We start from the raw sequence: 17,937 nt of genomic DNA, 5'->3' as shown, positions 1-17,937 counted from the left end.
TCTTCTACTATATATATTTTAAAAACAGGCTCAATGTAGGAGACCTTGATATAGACCCATATATCTTTTCTCTATTGGAGGGGTGGTGAAATGGAAATTCCAGGGTGTTACTAACCCTTAGAACAGATGACTAAAGGCAGCTTATAGGAAGGAGCGCATCATGTAGATTTAGCCCCGCGTTTCTTGTCCTCCTGTCCTTCTTCCCCTTCCCTCCTCCCCCTCCCCGTTCATCCTCCAGAGCAGGATGTGAACCCAGCGCCTTGGACACGCTAAGCACGTGCTGTCCCCCGAGCTGCACCCCAGGCTCTCGTCTCTTTCTACCCTTTCTCCCCGAGGTCTCTGGCTAGGGAGAGACGCTTCCTGCGGCCTCTGCAGACCCGCGGGGCTTGGCTCCACCGCAGCCCTGTGCCCCCTGCGCTGGCTGCATCCTGGCAGCCCTGACAAGCCCTGGAGTTCAGGCCTGCGCCTGACGGCTGTTAGCTAGCTGGTTTCTGATCGTTTGGAGCAGCCGCGTTCCTATCCGTAGAGACCTTGATCAGTTTGTAGTTGCTGGAGGCGGCGGCCTCGGGGTCCGTCCGCAGGCAGCATTCCCGGCAGCTCAGAGTTCCTCGCCAGGAGTTGGTGCAGTCCACCTAACCTTGTTCATCTCTGCGGAGAGAGCCCGTCATGCCTCGGCTGCAGGAACAGCACGGGGATGTGTCTGCGAGTTCAGCATAGACCCTCTCTCCGCTGCTTAGACGGCCTCCACCGAGTCACGTCACCAGTCCTTCCTGAGCTGTACAGGGGGGCCGGTAAGGCAGGGTCAGAGGGCAGCACGCCCGCCGGACCCCTGCACAGTGGCTGCCGCCGGGAAGCTGTAAACGAGCGCGGGGCGTCCTGCCTCCTCCGTCGTCGCTGTCACCGCCACAACCATGGCGTCGCTGTATCGCTCGTCACTGTGTCTTCTCACCGAGCAGGGGCCTTGCCTTCTCTGCTCCCCTCTGCCCCCTCTGCCCAGCAGTTTCACACGTAACAAGTTTACACCTTCGTCACGGATGACCGGCGCGTAGCCACGCAACAGCAGTGGCTGTGGGCCGCTTCGGTGCCTGCCCTGTAGGTCTCGGGCTCATCGCCTGCCCCCCAGCCCAATCCCCCCAAGAGCAGGCGGCAGAGGAGGTCCGCGCAGAGCGAGCGCGGCCGTGCAGGGGGTGCCCGGGCCGGCAGGGACCTCTCAGCTCGCAGCCACCTCCTCCATTCACAGAGCACGCGCGAGGCACAGCCGCAGCCCAGCAAGGCTGGCGGGAGCATCACGGGTCCCTGGGCCGAAGGAGGAGGTTAGGAGACTGTTGCGTCAGAGCAGCGATTTTAGTTTAATATTTTCACCTGTCACAGCCCCTCTGGGGAGTTGGCTTTTGGGTCTTTGCGGACTCTTACCCAAGCGCTTATGCAGGATCCATGTAGGGCTGGGGCGGCAGCCGCTTGGCAATAGAGCGCTCGCTTACCATGCGCGAAACCCTGGGTTCAATCCCAGGAATGAAAAAAAGTTTTAAAGTAAAATAATGGTAGCTGGCTGGAGAAAGGAGAAAATGATGTTCACCACCAGTGTGAAGAGTAACTACCACAGCAGGAATAGTGGCCATGCCTGTACCTCTAGGAGGCTGAGGCAGGAGGATCACAAGTTTAAGGACAGCCTGGGCAATTTAGGGAGACTCTTTCTTAAAATAAAATTGAAAAGCGCTAGGGATGTAGTTCAGGGGCAAGGTTGAGACCCCGGGTTCTATCTCCAGTACTAAAAGGGGGAAATAAAGAATAACCGCCACAGAGTAAGCAGCTCGTTAAGACTGCACTGTGGACCTGCTCACCTGCTGCCTTCACTTTTCACAAAACATGTTTGAATGAAGAATGGCGAGTTTCCGCATGTGTGAGAAATTCGCATTTTCATGCTGTCGTTAGCTCCGGGGTTGCTGCCCTGCTGAGGCCCTTGCTGTGCTGTGAAAGCATTTTTTGAAAGCATTTTGTCTTCATCCGCGGGGCCTCGTTTCTCCACATCATTGTATTTACCCAAACACGCCGCAGGAGGGCAGCACACACCTGCTTGACTTAAACCAAAATTCGTACACTAGTTGCAGGCCTAAATTCCCACTCAGAAAAGCTCTTGGAAAAACCAAAAGGAGCAGACAAAGGTTTTTTTAAAAAAAGACAAAAGAATGCATCCCTTCAGACTCTGAGTTTCTACAAAAGGGAATCATTGGAGTTAATCAAGCTGCAAAATGGAAGTTAAAGGAGAAAAAATGAAATCGGAGAAAACAATTGTTTGAAAGACTTTACTGATGTGATCATCAGAAGATCAGCTGCTCAGCAGGAATTATTGTTGATTCTCAGCATAATAAATAATTAATAAGTTACTCTTCAACGCAGACCAGTGTATAAAGGCTCCCTTCAGTAATACTCTCTTGAATAAGCTCAAATCAAGCCTGCCTTCTATTTTATTCTACTTTGCATTGAGTTTCAGTTTATTTCACAATACCTTCCACGAGAGCATCAGCAGTTTTTATGAGTCGTGGTATTGTGGAGTTATATAGGCAGGTTTACAGCATATATTGGCTTTAGAGCAAGGGATCCCTGCTAAATTCACAAGTGATAATTTGCCTTAAATTTTACCCACATAACACATAGCGAAAGGGATTTGCTAAGCAAGTACATAGTCTAAGCAGCTAGCAAAAAGAAGTGCCTCCCTTAAGAATGATTTCCTAGTAAAACTGTTTTCAACTGATTTGCGGTCTTTTTGCGCAAATATAAAGCACGCATTTCTAACCAGCCTTTTGAATGATTCAAGTGCAGTTAACCTGGCGCCACCAAACAGGCTGATCTTTGATTTATTTGGAAGCCTGAGTGTACAGTCTGTCTTGGTGTAGACGATTAATCTGCTGATCAGCTATCGCATGGACTTCCACTAGCTAGCACTTCGCTAAGCTAGGGTGAGTCATGTAGTGTTGCTTTAAGTGGCAAAAACAAAACTAATTCCCAATAACTCAGGCTAGCTTTCACTACTAGTCCAAGTTATGAACAATTTACTATATAATAAAGATGCCAAGATTTCAGCTAACAATCCTTGTTTTCTGTATATAAGATGTTCAGAAAACTTAGTTCAGATGATTCTCTTGTCCACTCTCCTTCCCTTAATGATGGAAAAAATGCATGCATGCCTTTCTCAATTTCCCTGTGGAGTTGGCAGTTTGCCCATGTGTCCTGACGATGAACTTACTTATCAGAGTAAGCTTCGCTTGGGAATGACAGATCCATGTGCTAAGCAAACAACTACTGACATGTTCAAATTCAGAACATGAACATCCTATGTTAATAAATCATTTTTAGAAATACCAAATACCATTAGTGAATGGCTATATATATGTCCTAACCTACTTGAGAAATCTTGCTACTAATTTTGTGTCACTAATGTCTTAATTACCAAAAAAGCCTGTCTTTCCTGTTGGCACCATGCAGGGTCAGGACGTTTCTGTGTGAATGCATTCCTCACTAAATCTCGCAGGCAGCTGCCCTAGTTCTGTTACTAACACCTTGCGCTGTCTTCGCGTTGTATACATGTCTAATTTATCAGTTTCTTGTAGATTGTCAGCAGCCTGCTGCCTCCGTACCGCCACAGTGCTCACAACTAGCCAGGAGGCCAGACTGCCCGCCTGTCAGGTAAATGCACGCCCTGTCCCCTTCCTCCAGCTGCATGCCGGCCCGCAGCCCAGCTCCCCTCCCCGCCACACGGAGCTTCCTGTCCCCGATCCTGGCCCACTGCATCTGATTTGCACTGGGGCTGCCGAAGCCCCACGCTCCCCGGGAGCACGCGGCGCGGCATCTCGGCCTCCAGGCGGCAGAGGAGGCCTCCTCCTCCCTCCTGCGAGGTGCAGAGCTTCCTTCCCTTGCGTACCCCTGGGGTTAGGAGGAGTCTGTCCCACCCTTCTGTTTATTTTGTCTTTTTGCCCTCTAGATGTATTTCTCAGGCAGGCACATGCAAAGAAGGAGGTATGCGGCGTGGACCGCTCCTAAGTGTCTCTGTTTCCGCTCCACTCAGGCCCTCTGAAAGCTGAATTTGAGGGGTGGAGTAAAACCTCGTCTTTGACGTTCCGAAGTAAACCTTTGCAGCCCTGCTAGGGGAGATTAACCGAGGAACTTGAAAGGCAGGTCTACAGTGATCCCCTGACAGCTGGGTTCCACACGAGTCTGCCTGGTTGGCTCCGCTCCCGGGCTGAGTGTGCCCCGTGCTCGACGCTCGTCTCCGGAGCAGGGCTGCGGGCTCCGTGCGGCCAGCGCAGCGGGGCAGCCATGTGTGCCCCGCCCCTGAGCCAGTTGCGCTGCCAGCTGTAACGCGCAGGGTGTTCCCACAACTCCCACACACAGGGCTCTTACGCAGAAGAGCCCTTGCCGCCGTGCTCTTCCAGCTTCTCCGCAGCCAGCAACCCTGGCCTAAGTTCACCTATGAGGCCGAGTATAACCAAGTGCAAGGCTTCAAGCCCACCTCCCGGGACTGGGGCCAGGCGGACAGGCGTTTGAGAAGCACAGAGGATGTGAGCGAATGCCCGCTCTCTAGAGGCGGAGGGTTCAGGTGTGGGTCCCGTCTCCAGCACCCACTGGCTGTGAGCCTGCAGAGTTGCTCCTGCTGACGAAGGCTCCTCCGGAATCTTCCCTGGAAAGCAGGATGAGCAGGTGCCGGAGGTCGGCTAGGCCACGCCAGGCGGCAGAATCTGTTACCAGCACTGACAGCCCTCGCATCTAAGCAGCCCACAAGACGGAGGTCTGCAGTCTCTTTCATGACCTTCCTGATCTGCCTGAGCCTGGGCTGGAGAAGGCTGCCCTTCTAGATGTTCCAGGGAGATAGAAAATAGAAGGGCTGCAAGGAAAATTTTTTAATTTTATGAAGTATGATCCACAGTGACATTTAAATTTTTAAAGTGTATCACAGTAAAAGAGGCAGCGCCGCTGATCCCCTCAGAATACTTCCCACCACTTTGAACGCGCTTATCCCGTCATTCTTGCTGCTTTCTGATGCAGCTCTGCAGCCCTCTTTCCTGAGGGTCTTTGTGAGACGCAATCAAGTGTCGTGAATGCTGCTGCGAGCACTGTCCAAGCCAAAGGCGGGCTCCTGAGACCCTGCAGTGTGTCACCCACTGCCCGCCCAGACCGCCCTGCGCAACCTCTGGCTGCTCCCCGAAGTCACAGTGACCCGAGAGGGAACTGTTTCACAAGATTCAGGACCTCGAAGCAACCAGGATAGTGCAACTGAAGACACTCAAAACAGATCTTTCAGATCTTTCAGAAAGTGGCAAGAAGGGTGGGATAAGTGTGTTCCGAGCAAAAGTGAGTGTTTTTAGGGGGTCAGTGGCAATGTATCTTTTACTGTAACACATTTCAGTTTTTCTTAAAAAGTAAACATCCACTGCATTTTTTTTTATCATATCCTCTACTTTTATTTCAGCTTGCTTTTCTTTTGAGAAGCTCCATTAAACAGTTATGTGCCCCAGTTCCTTCTCTTTTGAGATCCCTGAATTTAGAATGATGGCTGCCTCCACAGGGAGATTTGCTTGAAAGAAAAGCAATTTAGCCAGGTGTGGTCAGGCACACCTGCTTATAAGCTCTGCACTCTAAGAGGCTGAGGCAGGAGGATTGAAAATTCCAACCATTCTGGGTAAGTTAGCACATCTTGTCTCAAAATAAAAAATAGAAAGTATTCTGGATGTAGCTCAGTGCAAAGGCCCTGGGTTCAATCCCTAGTTCCACATAGGGAATAAGAAGCAGCAAGTTCATGAATTACAAATTCAGTTACACTTACAAGACCCGCTGTTCATGCGGTCCACGCAGAGAATTGATTAAGTGCAGATGCACCTAGAAAGACTTCTTTCCAAAGGTGCTTGGAGTTAGGGGCCTCGCTGCCCTATGGCTCCCTGCTGGAGAAGGCGCAGAGACCGGAGGAATGACGGGTGACCTCACGCACTGCCTGCTGCAGCTGCCCTCAGGGACAGCCCGCCCTTACGGGTTAGGGAGGGAGAGCAACTGGCCTGCAGTAGCACCTGACAGAGCTAGGGACGCCTGCAGTGGAGGAGCAGATCCCGCCTTTTCCACTCCCTGGGGGGAGTGAAGTGTGAAAACCACTCTTCGGGACTCCTGTTTTCCATGGGGACGTCTCTTTCCTGAGAAACTTGGCCCAAACGGTGTGATTTCAGATCAGGTGTTCTCTGCTTCTCGTTTTGAAAATCTGCGTACGTCCCTCCGTTTCCCTTCCCTTGGTGGTGTTTCTTGGAACCCGGGCACCTGTGCGCCTCGCGCCATCCCCACCTACCTTTGTGGTGTGCTGCTTTTTAAACAAAACATTGCTGTCTCACATCTGAAGATGGAGAGTTTCCCACAGAAACTTTCCACCAAATGCTTCGCGAGACCGGGCCCCCAACACCCAGGGCAGCGCTGGGGATGGAGCCGAGGGTGCTCACACCGAGAGGCGTTCCACTGCACAACAAAGGGTTGTTACCGATAATAATAGCGTAACAGAAAGGAGAGCCCCAGGCGTTACAGCCGTGGGGGTATATTTAAGCATAGAGAGAAGTTTGGTGTTCTGTCAGGTAGTTGTTGACTCGGGAAAGGGAAGGGAAAAAAGAAACTCTCTGAAGATGTATCCCACTGCTTGTCTTAATGACAGTTTCCTAAGCTCAGTTTACAGTGTGCTTTTCCTGTGAAAAGTAAAATTGTTTCTAGTAAAGGTGGACTAACAAACGGGCTCTTGAAGAACCTTAGCAATTGAGACTGAAAGTGAGTTCATTTTGTACCTTACATGGTTAGAATTTATCAAATATTGACAGTTAAATAATTTGCTGCCGGGCGTGTTGACGCATGCCTATAATCACAGCACTCGGGAGGCTGAGGCAGAAGGAACTTTGTGAGTTTGAGACCAGCCTGGGCTACAAAGTGAGCTCATGGCCAGCCGGAACTGTACAGCGAGACCCTGTCTCAAAAAGACCAAAATAAGGGCTGGGGATTTAGCTCAGCAGCACAGCGCCTGCCTGGCAAGTGCGAGGTCATGAGTTTGATTCCCGGTACTGGAAAAAAAGAGCCAAAAAAAAAAAAAAAAAAAGACCAAAAGAGAAGAAGAAGAAAAAGAAATAATTGCTTAACCTGTAAACCAAGAATGTTTCTCACATTCTTAATATACATGGCGTGATTGCATTTTGTGCAAATTTAAGATAATAGTGTGCTGTATAATATTTTTACCTCTGAAATAGTGCAAGTCGTGTCACCACGGCTGTCGGGCCAGTCAGGCTGCAGCCTGTATATGCCCTTGCCAGACACTTCAGCTGCGCCCCAGGACATTCCTGTCTGCTTTATCAGAAGGAGCATTGACTTACACACGGTCTTCAAAAACATGTCCTTGCGTCATGTGCCCGTCCTCGACTACTTCCTAGAACTTACGCTGCATCACATGTTCAGTTCCCTAAAAAGCAGTTAGGGAATTCCTCCTGCGACTCCATGGGGAAGCCCACAGGTTCTTTCTGTAAGTCGACCTGTCTCCCACCACCTGACTCTAGTGGGAAGGTCGAGGAGGATTCTTGCTGTGCGTTATTTTCTTCCACTTTTAAAAGGTGTATTTTAGTTCATTTATTTATTTTCTGGATTTTGAGACAGGGTCTCACTCTGTCATCCAGGCGGGGCCTGAGCTCATGATCCTCCTGAATGCCAGGATTACAGGAGTGTGTACAGCGCCCACCTCGTGTCAATCAATCAATAAAACTGTGTGCTCTTAACTTTTTGTGGAAGCTCCAATGAGCTCATGTTCGTCACCACATTCTAAAGACAGGCACAGAAGTGATTTCTACACTGGTTATCCTCACTTGTGCAAACTGTCTCCTTTTACACTTAGTTGACGGCAGCTGAAGAAGGCGTGGTGGCACAAGTCTGTCATCCCAGCACTGAAGGAAGCTGAGGCAGGAGGATCGCGAATTCAAGTCCCACCTGGACAACTTAGTAAAACCCTGTCTCAAAACAAAAAATAAATAAAAAATTTTGGGTTCTCCCTCAGTGATAAAATGCCCCTGGGTTCCACCCCTAGAACCAAAAAAATTACAACAGTTCAAAGAGCTCGGAATGTAAGACAAACTTGAAGAACATGTGTTTTACAAAATTATGACTTTATAAGAGAGACACATGAGTGATTTCAGTACCAAAGGCTGAAAACATTTTGCGTTTGTTTTCCTGGGAGGAGTGGCCCGTGCCTATAATGCTGGCACTTGGGGAGGCTGAGGCAGGAGGATTGCAAGTTTAAGTCCTACCATGGCAAGTCGGCGAGACCCTATGTCAAAATTTTTAAAAACTTAAAAGGGCTGAGGTGTAGGTTAGTGCAAAGGTCCTGAAGGTCCTGGGTTCAATCCCCAGTACCAGAAAAACCAAAAAACAAACTGCTTTATACTGATTTTTAATGACTCCAGTGATACTACTTTTAAAACTAGTTAAGTAAATAAAATAAACCTCATTTTCTCAGACGCTCCTTGCAGAGATGAATTCTGTTACTGAACTTCATAATATATAAGAAAACACCTTTTTAAAAGAAAAATACCCAACTTTTCAACTAAAAAACCTATCCCCATGGTGCCCCCCACCCCAGTTGTAAAGGATGCGCACCCAAACGTGTTTTGTAGCGCACACTAGGAAATTCAGCGACTTTGCCTCCTTATCCTTCTTTGCGATTCGCCTACGCCCCGCGGTGCCCTGGCCTTGCATAGGCGCTGTCCTCTCGCAGTCCTGTTTTTTGAACACCACTGAGCCACCGCTCAGGCCGGGAGCGGCTGGAGGTTCTGCAGCCCGCCCAGCCCCGTTGAACCCGGCCCTAGAGAGCACAAGCGCTCGGCACGCGGCCCGGGTGTCCCCAGCCCCGTCCGGCTCAGGAGAGGGAGGAGGCTGCGGGCTGTGGGATGCCCGGCCCTGCTGAACCCCCAGTTACTGCATGCACTGGAAGGGGGAAGCAGCTCATCAGGACCAGGGGTGCAGCCCGGGGTGCAGCGCCGGCCTAGCAGGTGCCTGGCAGGGCCCTGGGCTCGAGCCGCAGCTGGTGTGGAGACTGCAAAAGCGGACAAGCGCCGCCTTGGAGGAGTAGGTCGGATAGCGGTGCGGTCCGAATGCCTGCGGTTGCAAGCCGCGGCTGTCTTGGCATGCTCCGGTGGGCGAGTTCGTGCTCCCGCCTGTGCGGGGTCCCGCTGACAGCTCTTTCTCCTTGCAGTCCTGACGCCGCCCTCCCCGAGGAGCAGCCGCCCGCCAGCCCCCCGTGCGCCCCGCTCCACTGTCTGGCCAAGCCGCCCTGCCCCTAGGCTCCCCGCCACCCGACCTCCCCTCGGCCGAGGCTCGGAGCAGGACCCCGCCAGACCAGCGGTGTTTTCTTCTCGGCTGGGAGAGGCACAGGTGGACTCGGGTCCGACGTCTTGGAAGAGGAGAGAACGCCGAGGAGAGGAACGCAAAGCACAGAGCCGGTGCGGTCAAACGTGGTGTGGTCTCTGGGTCACAGAAAAACTGCAATCCGATGGCTCCAGTTCAGTCCCATTAAAAACGAAGGGGAGAAGGATGAAGCGTGGATCTCCGATGGCTGGCCTGCCCTCGATAGCATAAGAGACCTAAGACGATGTAAAACACATATTGTAAGATGAGCCGTCCTCACGCCACATTCAGCGACATATTTTTTTGGTCATTGATATTTAGTTTTGTACTTTATTTGCTGTATGATTTATGCCTATAAGAATAATTTCTGTGAGAGATGAATTTAATTCATTTATTTTCAAATAAGCATAGTTTGCTCGGTTCAATGAGTTTTAATTTAGTTTGAAGTCCTGAACTGGCCAGACTGTGGTCATTTTTCTTGCACAAGACGATAAATGAGGTGCGTCAGAATGTTAAAATAACTGTATTTTGCTGCTACACTGATATTGTTTATGCACTTACTTCTAATCAGTGGCTCATTAACTGCTGGTTTTGGTTTTTGTTTTAGCTAGACTTCTTCACTGGACATCAGTAAGTCTAAGAAAGAGACTAAGTTATGATTCCTTGACTTATTCAAGCTTCAGGGGGTATCCTTAATTTTTTAAATTGCATTGCTAGAAGTAATGGTGCTGCTGTTCTGTACGTATGGCCGCGTGTGAGGACCTTACAGAGGCGAAATCGTCTGAAGGGAAGAAATGCTGTGTTTATTTAATGACCAGAGTTGTTTTCTTTCTTCCAAATTCAAGGTCCTATTATAAGTCTTTCCTGCTAAACAGTATAAGAACAAAGCTACACATGGCGAGGTGTAAGGTAGCTTTGGCTAGTTAACTTACACTGATGGTGTTCAGGTTTTGATTAAAATTGTGTGTTTTGTTGTTGTTAGATTTTTTCCATAATGAATTGTCCTTGCCAAAAAAAAAAAAAAAATACATAGATAATAAACCTTAGCTCATTGTCTACTTCTGACAAACACTCAGGTGCCTACAAATCATTATATTCTATTGATAAGACATGTTCCTAGTTAATTTACAGATTCCGCTAGGTAACTTTTATGACTTGATTTAAGGCAGTGGATTTTCATAGAGAAATTTATTTTGCACATAATCTGACAAATAAGGAAAACAGGTCCCGTAGCTGAGAAGTCTCCGAGGCTGCTTCCCTCCTGAGGGCTCCTAGCCCTGGTTCCTTGTCTTTGTCAGTAGCCTTAACTTATTTAAAACCAGAAAGGTTTCTCCTTTTCATGTATGACTAATTTCTCTTCCAAATGAACACGGTCCTCCCTGCCAGTGCAGGAAGCGACCCGAGACCATCCCAGAGTCGCTGGGCTGAGCAGTGGAGGGCGGTGCCCCGAGGGTGTCCGTCGAAGGTCAGTCATCAAGCACACACGGGAGCTTCGGACAGTTGTCCACTGGAGGGCGGTGTTCACTATTACCAAAGCAGCCGAGAGCTTTTGCGCTCCTCACAGAGTTCAGTCTTCATCAGTGTCATTTCTTACGCAATTTGGTCTAAACAGTTGAAATCTCCACCAAGACAGGGATTCAGGTCAGAGTGCAGAAACAACACAGACCTGCACACAGTCCTGACCGTAGCTCCTAACGCGCGATCCCACCTGTATCTCCTGGCGGCCCTGCGCACAGCCCTCGTGCGACAGGCGCACCACCCGCCGGGTGCAGTGTGAGCGACACACTGGGTTCTCTCGAGTGCGTTTAGTGGAAGAGAGCTGACCCACCCCACCCTTTCTTTTCCTTTTGGAGTGGAGTTTGGAACTGAGAAGGGGGCTAGCTGCTGTTGACTTTGTGCCTGAGGGAAGACATGCCTTCACCGTGACCTCAGAACACCCTCCCATCACCTGCCACTTTTGCTGGTGGAATGGGACCGTGGCCACAGTCCTGCGTGGCTGGAGCCATTCTTCCTGCCCACAGGGCTCGCGGCTGTCTTCCCGGCCTCCCTCTGGTTTATGACCCAGTGGGAAGCCGAGAAGCGTACAAAGCATTTATTTCTTCCAGTACAAAAATCTGGTTTTTGGGGGGGGTACCGGGAATCGAACTCAAGACCTTGCACTTGCTAGACAGGTGCTGTGCCGCTGAGTTACATCCCCGGCCCTCGTCATTAAATCTGTTAGAAACTAGTCTCTAAACAGAGTGGGAAACGCTTGTTTTGAAGTATTAATTGTATAAAATACCAGTTTTAGTAGATGTTTGTCAAAAAGATATAGACACTTGGAAATAAATTTTCCTTTTCATCCCAAAATTAGGTGGTATTCCCTGAGTCGCAAGAGAGAATACTGTGTCATTTAGTGTAGTAGTTTAAACTGAGCCGTATTTATGTTTATTTATAGGCATTTTAAATGAGCAGATATGTATAGCGGCAGTAAGAATCAGTACCTGTAAAGATAACATCAGGACCCGAAAGGAAATTGAAAAGGTGAAGAATTAGTGAGAACCAGAAGCGGGGGCTCGGTCAGATTCATTGAAGAGGCGTGCGGAGCCGAAGCGGTGCGGTGCGCCAGGGCAGCAGGCAGCCAGCCGCGGTGGTGAGCGAAGTAAGCGGGCAGTGTTTAAAAGTAAGCACAATGACAATGCTGAGGGGAATAGTTAGGTGCAGAAATGCTTTCCCTGAAGATTTTTTTCTAGGTACAAAATGGTAGCAACGGGGCTGGGGATTTAGCTCAGCGGCACAGCGCCTGCCTGGCAAGCGCAAGGTCGTGAGTTCGATTGCCGGTACCGGAAAAAAAACGAGGAAAAAAAAAAAATGGTAGCAACGTAAACAGGAGAAATAGGTGGCCTTTGGCCTGAGTTCTTTAGGGTTGGCAAAACCTTGGCTGACTCTTTCCAATCAATTGATGTTTGATTAGAATCTGTCACATATCCAATTCTAATTTTTTTTTTTGAAAAAAGAAATTTAGAAAACTTTGAGAAAACAAAGTTATTAAAGAATTAAGATTCAGAAATTATACCTACTTAATCTGAGGAAGAAGAGATATAATTGTAGCCTTCCAGAAAAGAGAATAGATAGAAACAGCTGTAGACACCATTAAGACTAGAATTAGGAAATCTTCAAGGTGAAGGATTTATATTAACTCTAGGATAGAGATTTTTAGCAATGAAAAGTCAATCATCGGAATTGATTATAAGGAAGATTTGTTTTTTAAAAATTGAATATTATTGGTGGTCTAGTAAGTATTCAGTGGCAAGATATCTTAATGTATTGTTCTGCAAGCCTATAATCCCGTTTCTTTTATTTTAAAATTAAAAATAAAGTAGTTCTGACTACTTATACATATTTTATTCTTTAAAATAGGATAGCAATTTTAACTTCTCCAAGATATTTGGGTTTTTTTTTTAAAGGATTGTTGGTATTATTTTTCCTTCCAGCTGTATATCATTACATCCTTAAATTTGTCCACCATGTATTGATTTTACTGTTAAAAGCCTCAGTTTTCAGAGTCTAGAAAAGAAATGTCCTCAGGAATAGGTATGCAGTCCCTCGGGCAGAGGGAGGGCGCAGGCTGAACGCCTCCCAACTTTTATCTCTACTGAAGAGGGTCTTCCACGTTTGCTTTTTCCGTGCTGTGGAAAATATTCCTGTACAGTGAAGACCTGCTACTTCAGACAAGCACGAAACCTTGGTCCCATAAACAAGCTAAGAATGTGGAAATGTCCTGATATAAATCATCTCCAGTTCTTCAATAAAGATTATGAAACATAAAAATGAGGATATGAAATCTATTTTCTACTGAGATAGGAATATGAAATTTTATTGTTATAATCAGCCAACAAATAGAATGGGTCTGTCAGAGAGATGCATCAGAATGCTGACGGGTTTCCAGTAGGGAACTTGGCTCCTTCAGCCCGCGGTGCCACGGATGGATGAGTTGATATTGCAGATACATCTAGGTTTAAAAGAAACTCTTAGGGTAAGGTTTGAAGTTTTGAAAGGTTTGCTTTTTGTTTCCTTTGTTTAGAAACCAAAGTGCTTTAAAATAATCCTTATAATTAAGATTGCAGAAAGTTTACAGTAGTGTTTTCAAAGAAAGGGAACATAATTTTTCAGAAAGCTGTTGAACTGGACTTACGGTAGGTAGCATGGCCAGGGATGGTACTGACACGACTTGTTACCTTAAATTCAATTTCTGTGGACACGCAAGACCAACGTAGCTCCTGAGTGACCTTTCCCATTGTTGGCAGTAGTGTCAGAAGGTCAATTCATCTTTCTTTAAATGCCAACCGAACTGCCGCGGTCTCTAATGTATGGCATTTGGTAGCATTGTCCTGTTACGTTAACACCTGATTTCCCTACACATCGCTTTCATCCTATTACGCAAAATATAACCGAAAGAGGTATTTAGTATTAAGATACGTTCCCCACTTGAGCATTTTTCAGAGATGATATTCTGTTTAGAAAGAGGAGAAGAAGCAATTAACTGCCTTTCGTGTAAGACAAGAGTACCATGTACGAGGCTTATGATGTAAGACATTTGCATGAGATAGCTCATGTCAGGCAAGCTTTTCTATGTCCATGCTACGAACACCTTAGAAATCTTATTTCTCTTGTGACCTCTCCACTAGGAATGTGAAGACATTGCCCCTATACCTGGTCTCCTTTTCATATTGAATGCATGGCTCTTATTCTCACTGTATTTTTATCCCTTTCCTCTGGAGTTATTTAAAATTTGCCCTGTTTAAACTGAAGCCTGGATAAACTGCTGAGGCAGATGATCACTGAGATCAGAGTTTAATTACTATACAACACTTGTTGGGAATTTATTTTTCTTAGAGTGATTCTCTGGTCATTATGATTCTCTAATGAAAACAGATATTTCAAATGTATGCTTTCCTTTTCAAAAGGTCATTTTTTAAAATAAAGACCGGAGAACTATAAAGTAAAGGGAAATGTCATCAGTTTGTGTAAAAAGGCTTATTTGGTGATAATGGAAATACAGAGTGAAGCACTGCTGTGTTCATAGATACAATTGTTCGGCAAAGAGTAGAGGAAATACATCACTTTGACGTTGTTGCCACAGAATTTTTAAGCTCAATGGTTTGACTGTTAAGCGTCAGTTAAACAATTCTTTGAAAATCTTTTATGACATTTTTGTAATCTACTCAGTGTTTTTATTTGCATGGTTCTGCATATGTGGTGAATCAGACATGATTCTGAGAGTACTGTATTTCTTGGCAGTGCTAACATTCGTGTCTCGTGTGGCCAGCCCTGATTTGTACTCTGTGTGATTATTGTAATGATTCAGCTATTCCTACATTTAATTGCAGTTTTATTGTTACGCCTTTCGGGGCTAAATGATGTGAAGTGTTTCCACCTAATTATAATATCATATGAATACACACCTAAAAGACTGATCGAAGAAACTTTTTTGTTAATTATTTTTAAAAGTCCAAACTTCAAATGAAACATTCTCAAAGACACATGCATTTATTTTAAATTCAAAAAAAGTTCTTATGAATTTATTATTGCTGGTCGTTTTTACTTTTTTATTGTGGACAATCCTCGGTGAGTGTCTTAGAGGAGAACCGTGGAAGACGCGCTTGTATTTGTGTGATCTCATCATGCATTCGGTGGTCGGGAAAGCTAAGAAAGTAACCAGAAGCCAATCTATCGATTCTTATATCTTGGTTTATGTTACCAACTGAATATCATGTAATGCATAAATTTTTCCAGTAAATAAATCAGTTATCTTTTCTTCCTTTCATCAAGACTACTTTTTTTTTTTTTTTTTTTTTTCTTTTAGAGACAGGGTCTCACTATGCAGTTCAGGCTGGTCTTGAACTCACTTTGTAGCCCAGGCTGGCCTCAAATTCGCAACGATCCTCCTGCCACTGCCTCCCGAGTGCTGGGATTGCAGGCGTGCGCCTCCATACCCCGCAAGACTACTTTTTATCTGTATAGCAGTTTTTCTGTATGTCACAGTGATTTATACTTACAAGAAAGAAGAAAGTGTAGAAGGGTATATATCATGTAGATATTTATTCAGCTTAAGAACTTCCATGGACTAAACACTGAATGATGGGTGGGGGGTGCAGTTCGGAGTAGCACCCTGGCCGGGCATTTAAAAGGCTTTGACACCCCTCCTCAGTCCCGCACCTCAAAAACACAAAACACAAAATGGAGTGGTTTATTGTAACAGCATTTTGGCGTGCTCCTTTTAAGCAGCACTATAAACTCTGCCCGTATTCTCTCTCTGCTTATCATCGCTCTTAACCGTCTTTTCTGAAAGGCTGTTTGGCGGGGAATGTACCCATACAAAGGTGCCTGTTCTAAAGGAGGAAACACTATTCATGAAGAAGCGTGAAGCTTGCGTGGTTTATTTTTGGAGCCAGTTCCTTGGGGTCTTTTATGTGAAAGGAGAGCACAGTCCCAGAACCTTTCAGGCAGTGAACCTCCTGGCTCTCCCTATGAACTTGGAAGGTAGTAAATCACATGCTCTGATTCAGTTTTATTTCACAGGTGGGGTAGAGGAAGCCAGAGAGAACATGGACTTAGGAGGACGCTAATGGGTTGAAATCTCCAATGTAGACCTCATAACAACTAACCAGTTTTGCCCACCTGTTTTCTCCCCACAAAGCTAGTGGGTTATTTGGGTTTTGGTTTAAATTTGTTTTTTGTTAATGTTATTGTTTGCAGTACAGGGGATTGAATTCAGGGAGCATTGCACTACATTCTCAGCCCTTTTCTTATTTATTTTTAGACAGGCAGAACTTGAATTGGTGATCCTCCTGTTTCAGCCTCCCAGAAAACTGAGATTATAAACATGTACCATAGCCTGGCTTGCAAATCTTTTGTGTGTGTGTGTGTGTGTGTGTGTGTGTGTGTGTGTATGTGTGTGTGTCTTTTTGAGACAGGGTTTCACTATGTAGCTCAGGCTGGCCTTGAACTCGCTTTGTATCCCAGGCTGGCCTTGAGCTCATGGTGATCGTCCTGCCTCAGCTTTCCCCATGCTGGGATTACAGGTGTGCACCACTACCCCTGGCTCTGGCTTGCAAATCTATTCAATAGTTAACCTTTCTTACACAATCACACAGTACTGTGTCACTTAAAGAGTAAGAAAACCAGATCAGCCTCCAGAAGTATCAAGAAAACTCTTCTCCAGCTGGGGATATAGCTTAGTGGTATAAGCGCGGGCCTGGCAAGTGCAAGGTCCCGAGTTCGATTCCCGGTACCAAAAAAAAAAAAAAGAAAGAAAGAAAAGCTCTTCTCAAACTAGTTTTTGTAGCAATGGCCTGTAGTCTTGTCAACTGGGGAGACTGCGGCAGGAGGATGGCTTCAATCTAGGAGTTTGAGGCCGGCCTGGGCAACATAGGAAGACCTGAAAAAAGAGACAGAGAGAGGCAGGGAGATGGGCACTACGTGGTGAGGCGAGGTGGAGGGCTCCTGCAGCCCCGCTAGGACTGCGAAAGACGGCAGCATTGGTGGAAATCTGCGGAGCGCGTTTTGCTGCGTTCTGGTTGTGCGCATGCGTACCAATGCCTTCAGGAAATCCAGGCATTCCGAATTCGACAGCTCCTAAGAGTGGATTCCTTGGCTCCTTTATGTCTAACTTTTCCCTGAAGATGCTGGAACTGAGCTCACAGAACAATGTCCCCTACTATAATTGCAACAAGCACTAAATGCTAATGCATTGGCAGAAATGGCCTTTGAATTCGGCGAATGGTTATTCTTGTCATACTGTCTTGGTGAGTTTGAAATCTAGACCTCCAAGACTGTGTTAGAAGGAGCCTTATGGTGTATAATGAAGGCAGCTGACAGTTGCTTCTTTAGCAATTTATGAGCCAATTACACTTGCGTGCTTGTACAAGAACCTCAGAATGCTCGATCCACAGCATAACTGTCCAGGAAGATGAATCTCGCTGGGAACAATTCTAGTAAACACAATGTATAATAAACCTAGAAGTAGAAAGCAATATAAAAATAAGACAGAACTATAAATCAGCCATATTGTTATAGCAAAGACGTGTTACAATGAAAGTACTTCATTTTCTCTATTGCCTATGTCAGTGGGGGTAAAAGAAGGATAATTCAACAAGTTAACTTCTGTTAACTGTTACTAAAAGCAGGTGAGGGCAGACAGATGTCTGTTTCATAACTGTGTGAGTTACTTTCTCATTGCCGGGACAAAGCACCCGGCAGCCACAAGTTACAGGAGGAAAGGCGTATTTTGGCTCACAGTTTGTGGAGGTTTCAGTCCATAGTCTGCTGGCTTCAAGGAGGGAGGTGTGGCAGAGGGGCATCACAGAGGAGAAACAGTTCATGGCAGGGCAGGCAGGAAGCAGAGAGCCTGCTTCTTTCTCTTTTTATTCCATCGAGGCTACAAGCCCATTGGTCAATGCCACCCACACCCAGGGTGGGTCTCACCTCTTCATAAATCCATTATCCACACCCAGAACTACGCTAAACCCATCATTGGCTGTGGTGAGTTGACAACTG

General features: G+C 46.6%; 1 protein-coding gene across 1 annotated transcript in view; it reads left to right on the top strand.

The window, feature by feature from the left end:
* Bicd1 (bicaudal D homolog 1 (Drosophila)) overlaps positions 1–15,205 on the top strand; it is a gene marked incomplete at its 5' end in the record, with an annotated part of 213,820 nt that extends 198,615 nt beyond the window's left edge. The window contains 2 exon segments of the mRNA XM_005407175.2: positions 3,609–3,684; positions 9,248–15,205. Coding sequence (XP_005407232.2) covers positions 3,609–3,684; positions 9,248–9,335 — 164 coding nt within the window.
* Positions 15,206–17,937: the final 2,732 nt, after the last annotated feature.

The sequence above is a fragment of the Chinchilla lanigera genome, unplaced genomic scaffold, assembly GCF_000276665.1.
Source record: "Chinchilla lanigera isolate Chin_1 unplaced genomic scaffold, ChiLan1.0 scaffold00104, whole genome shotgun sequence".
Taxonomy (NCBI): Eukaryota; Metazoa; Chordata; class Mammalia; order Rodentia; family Chinchillidae; genus Chinchilla; species Chinchilla lanigera.
This window is presented reverse-complemented; position numbering and strand designations above follow the sequence as displayed.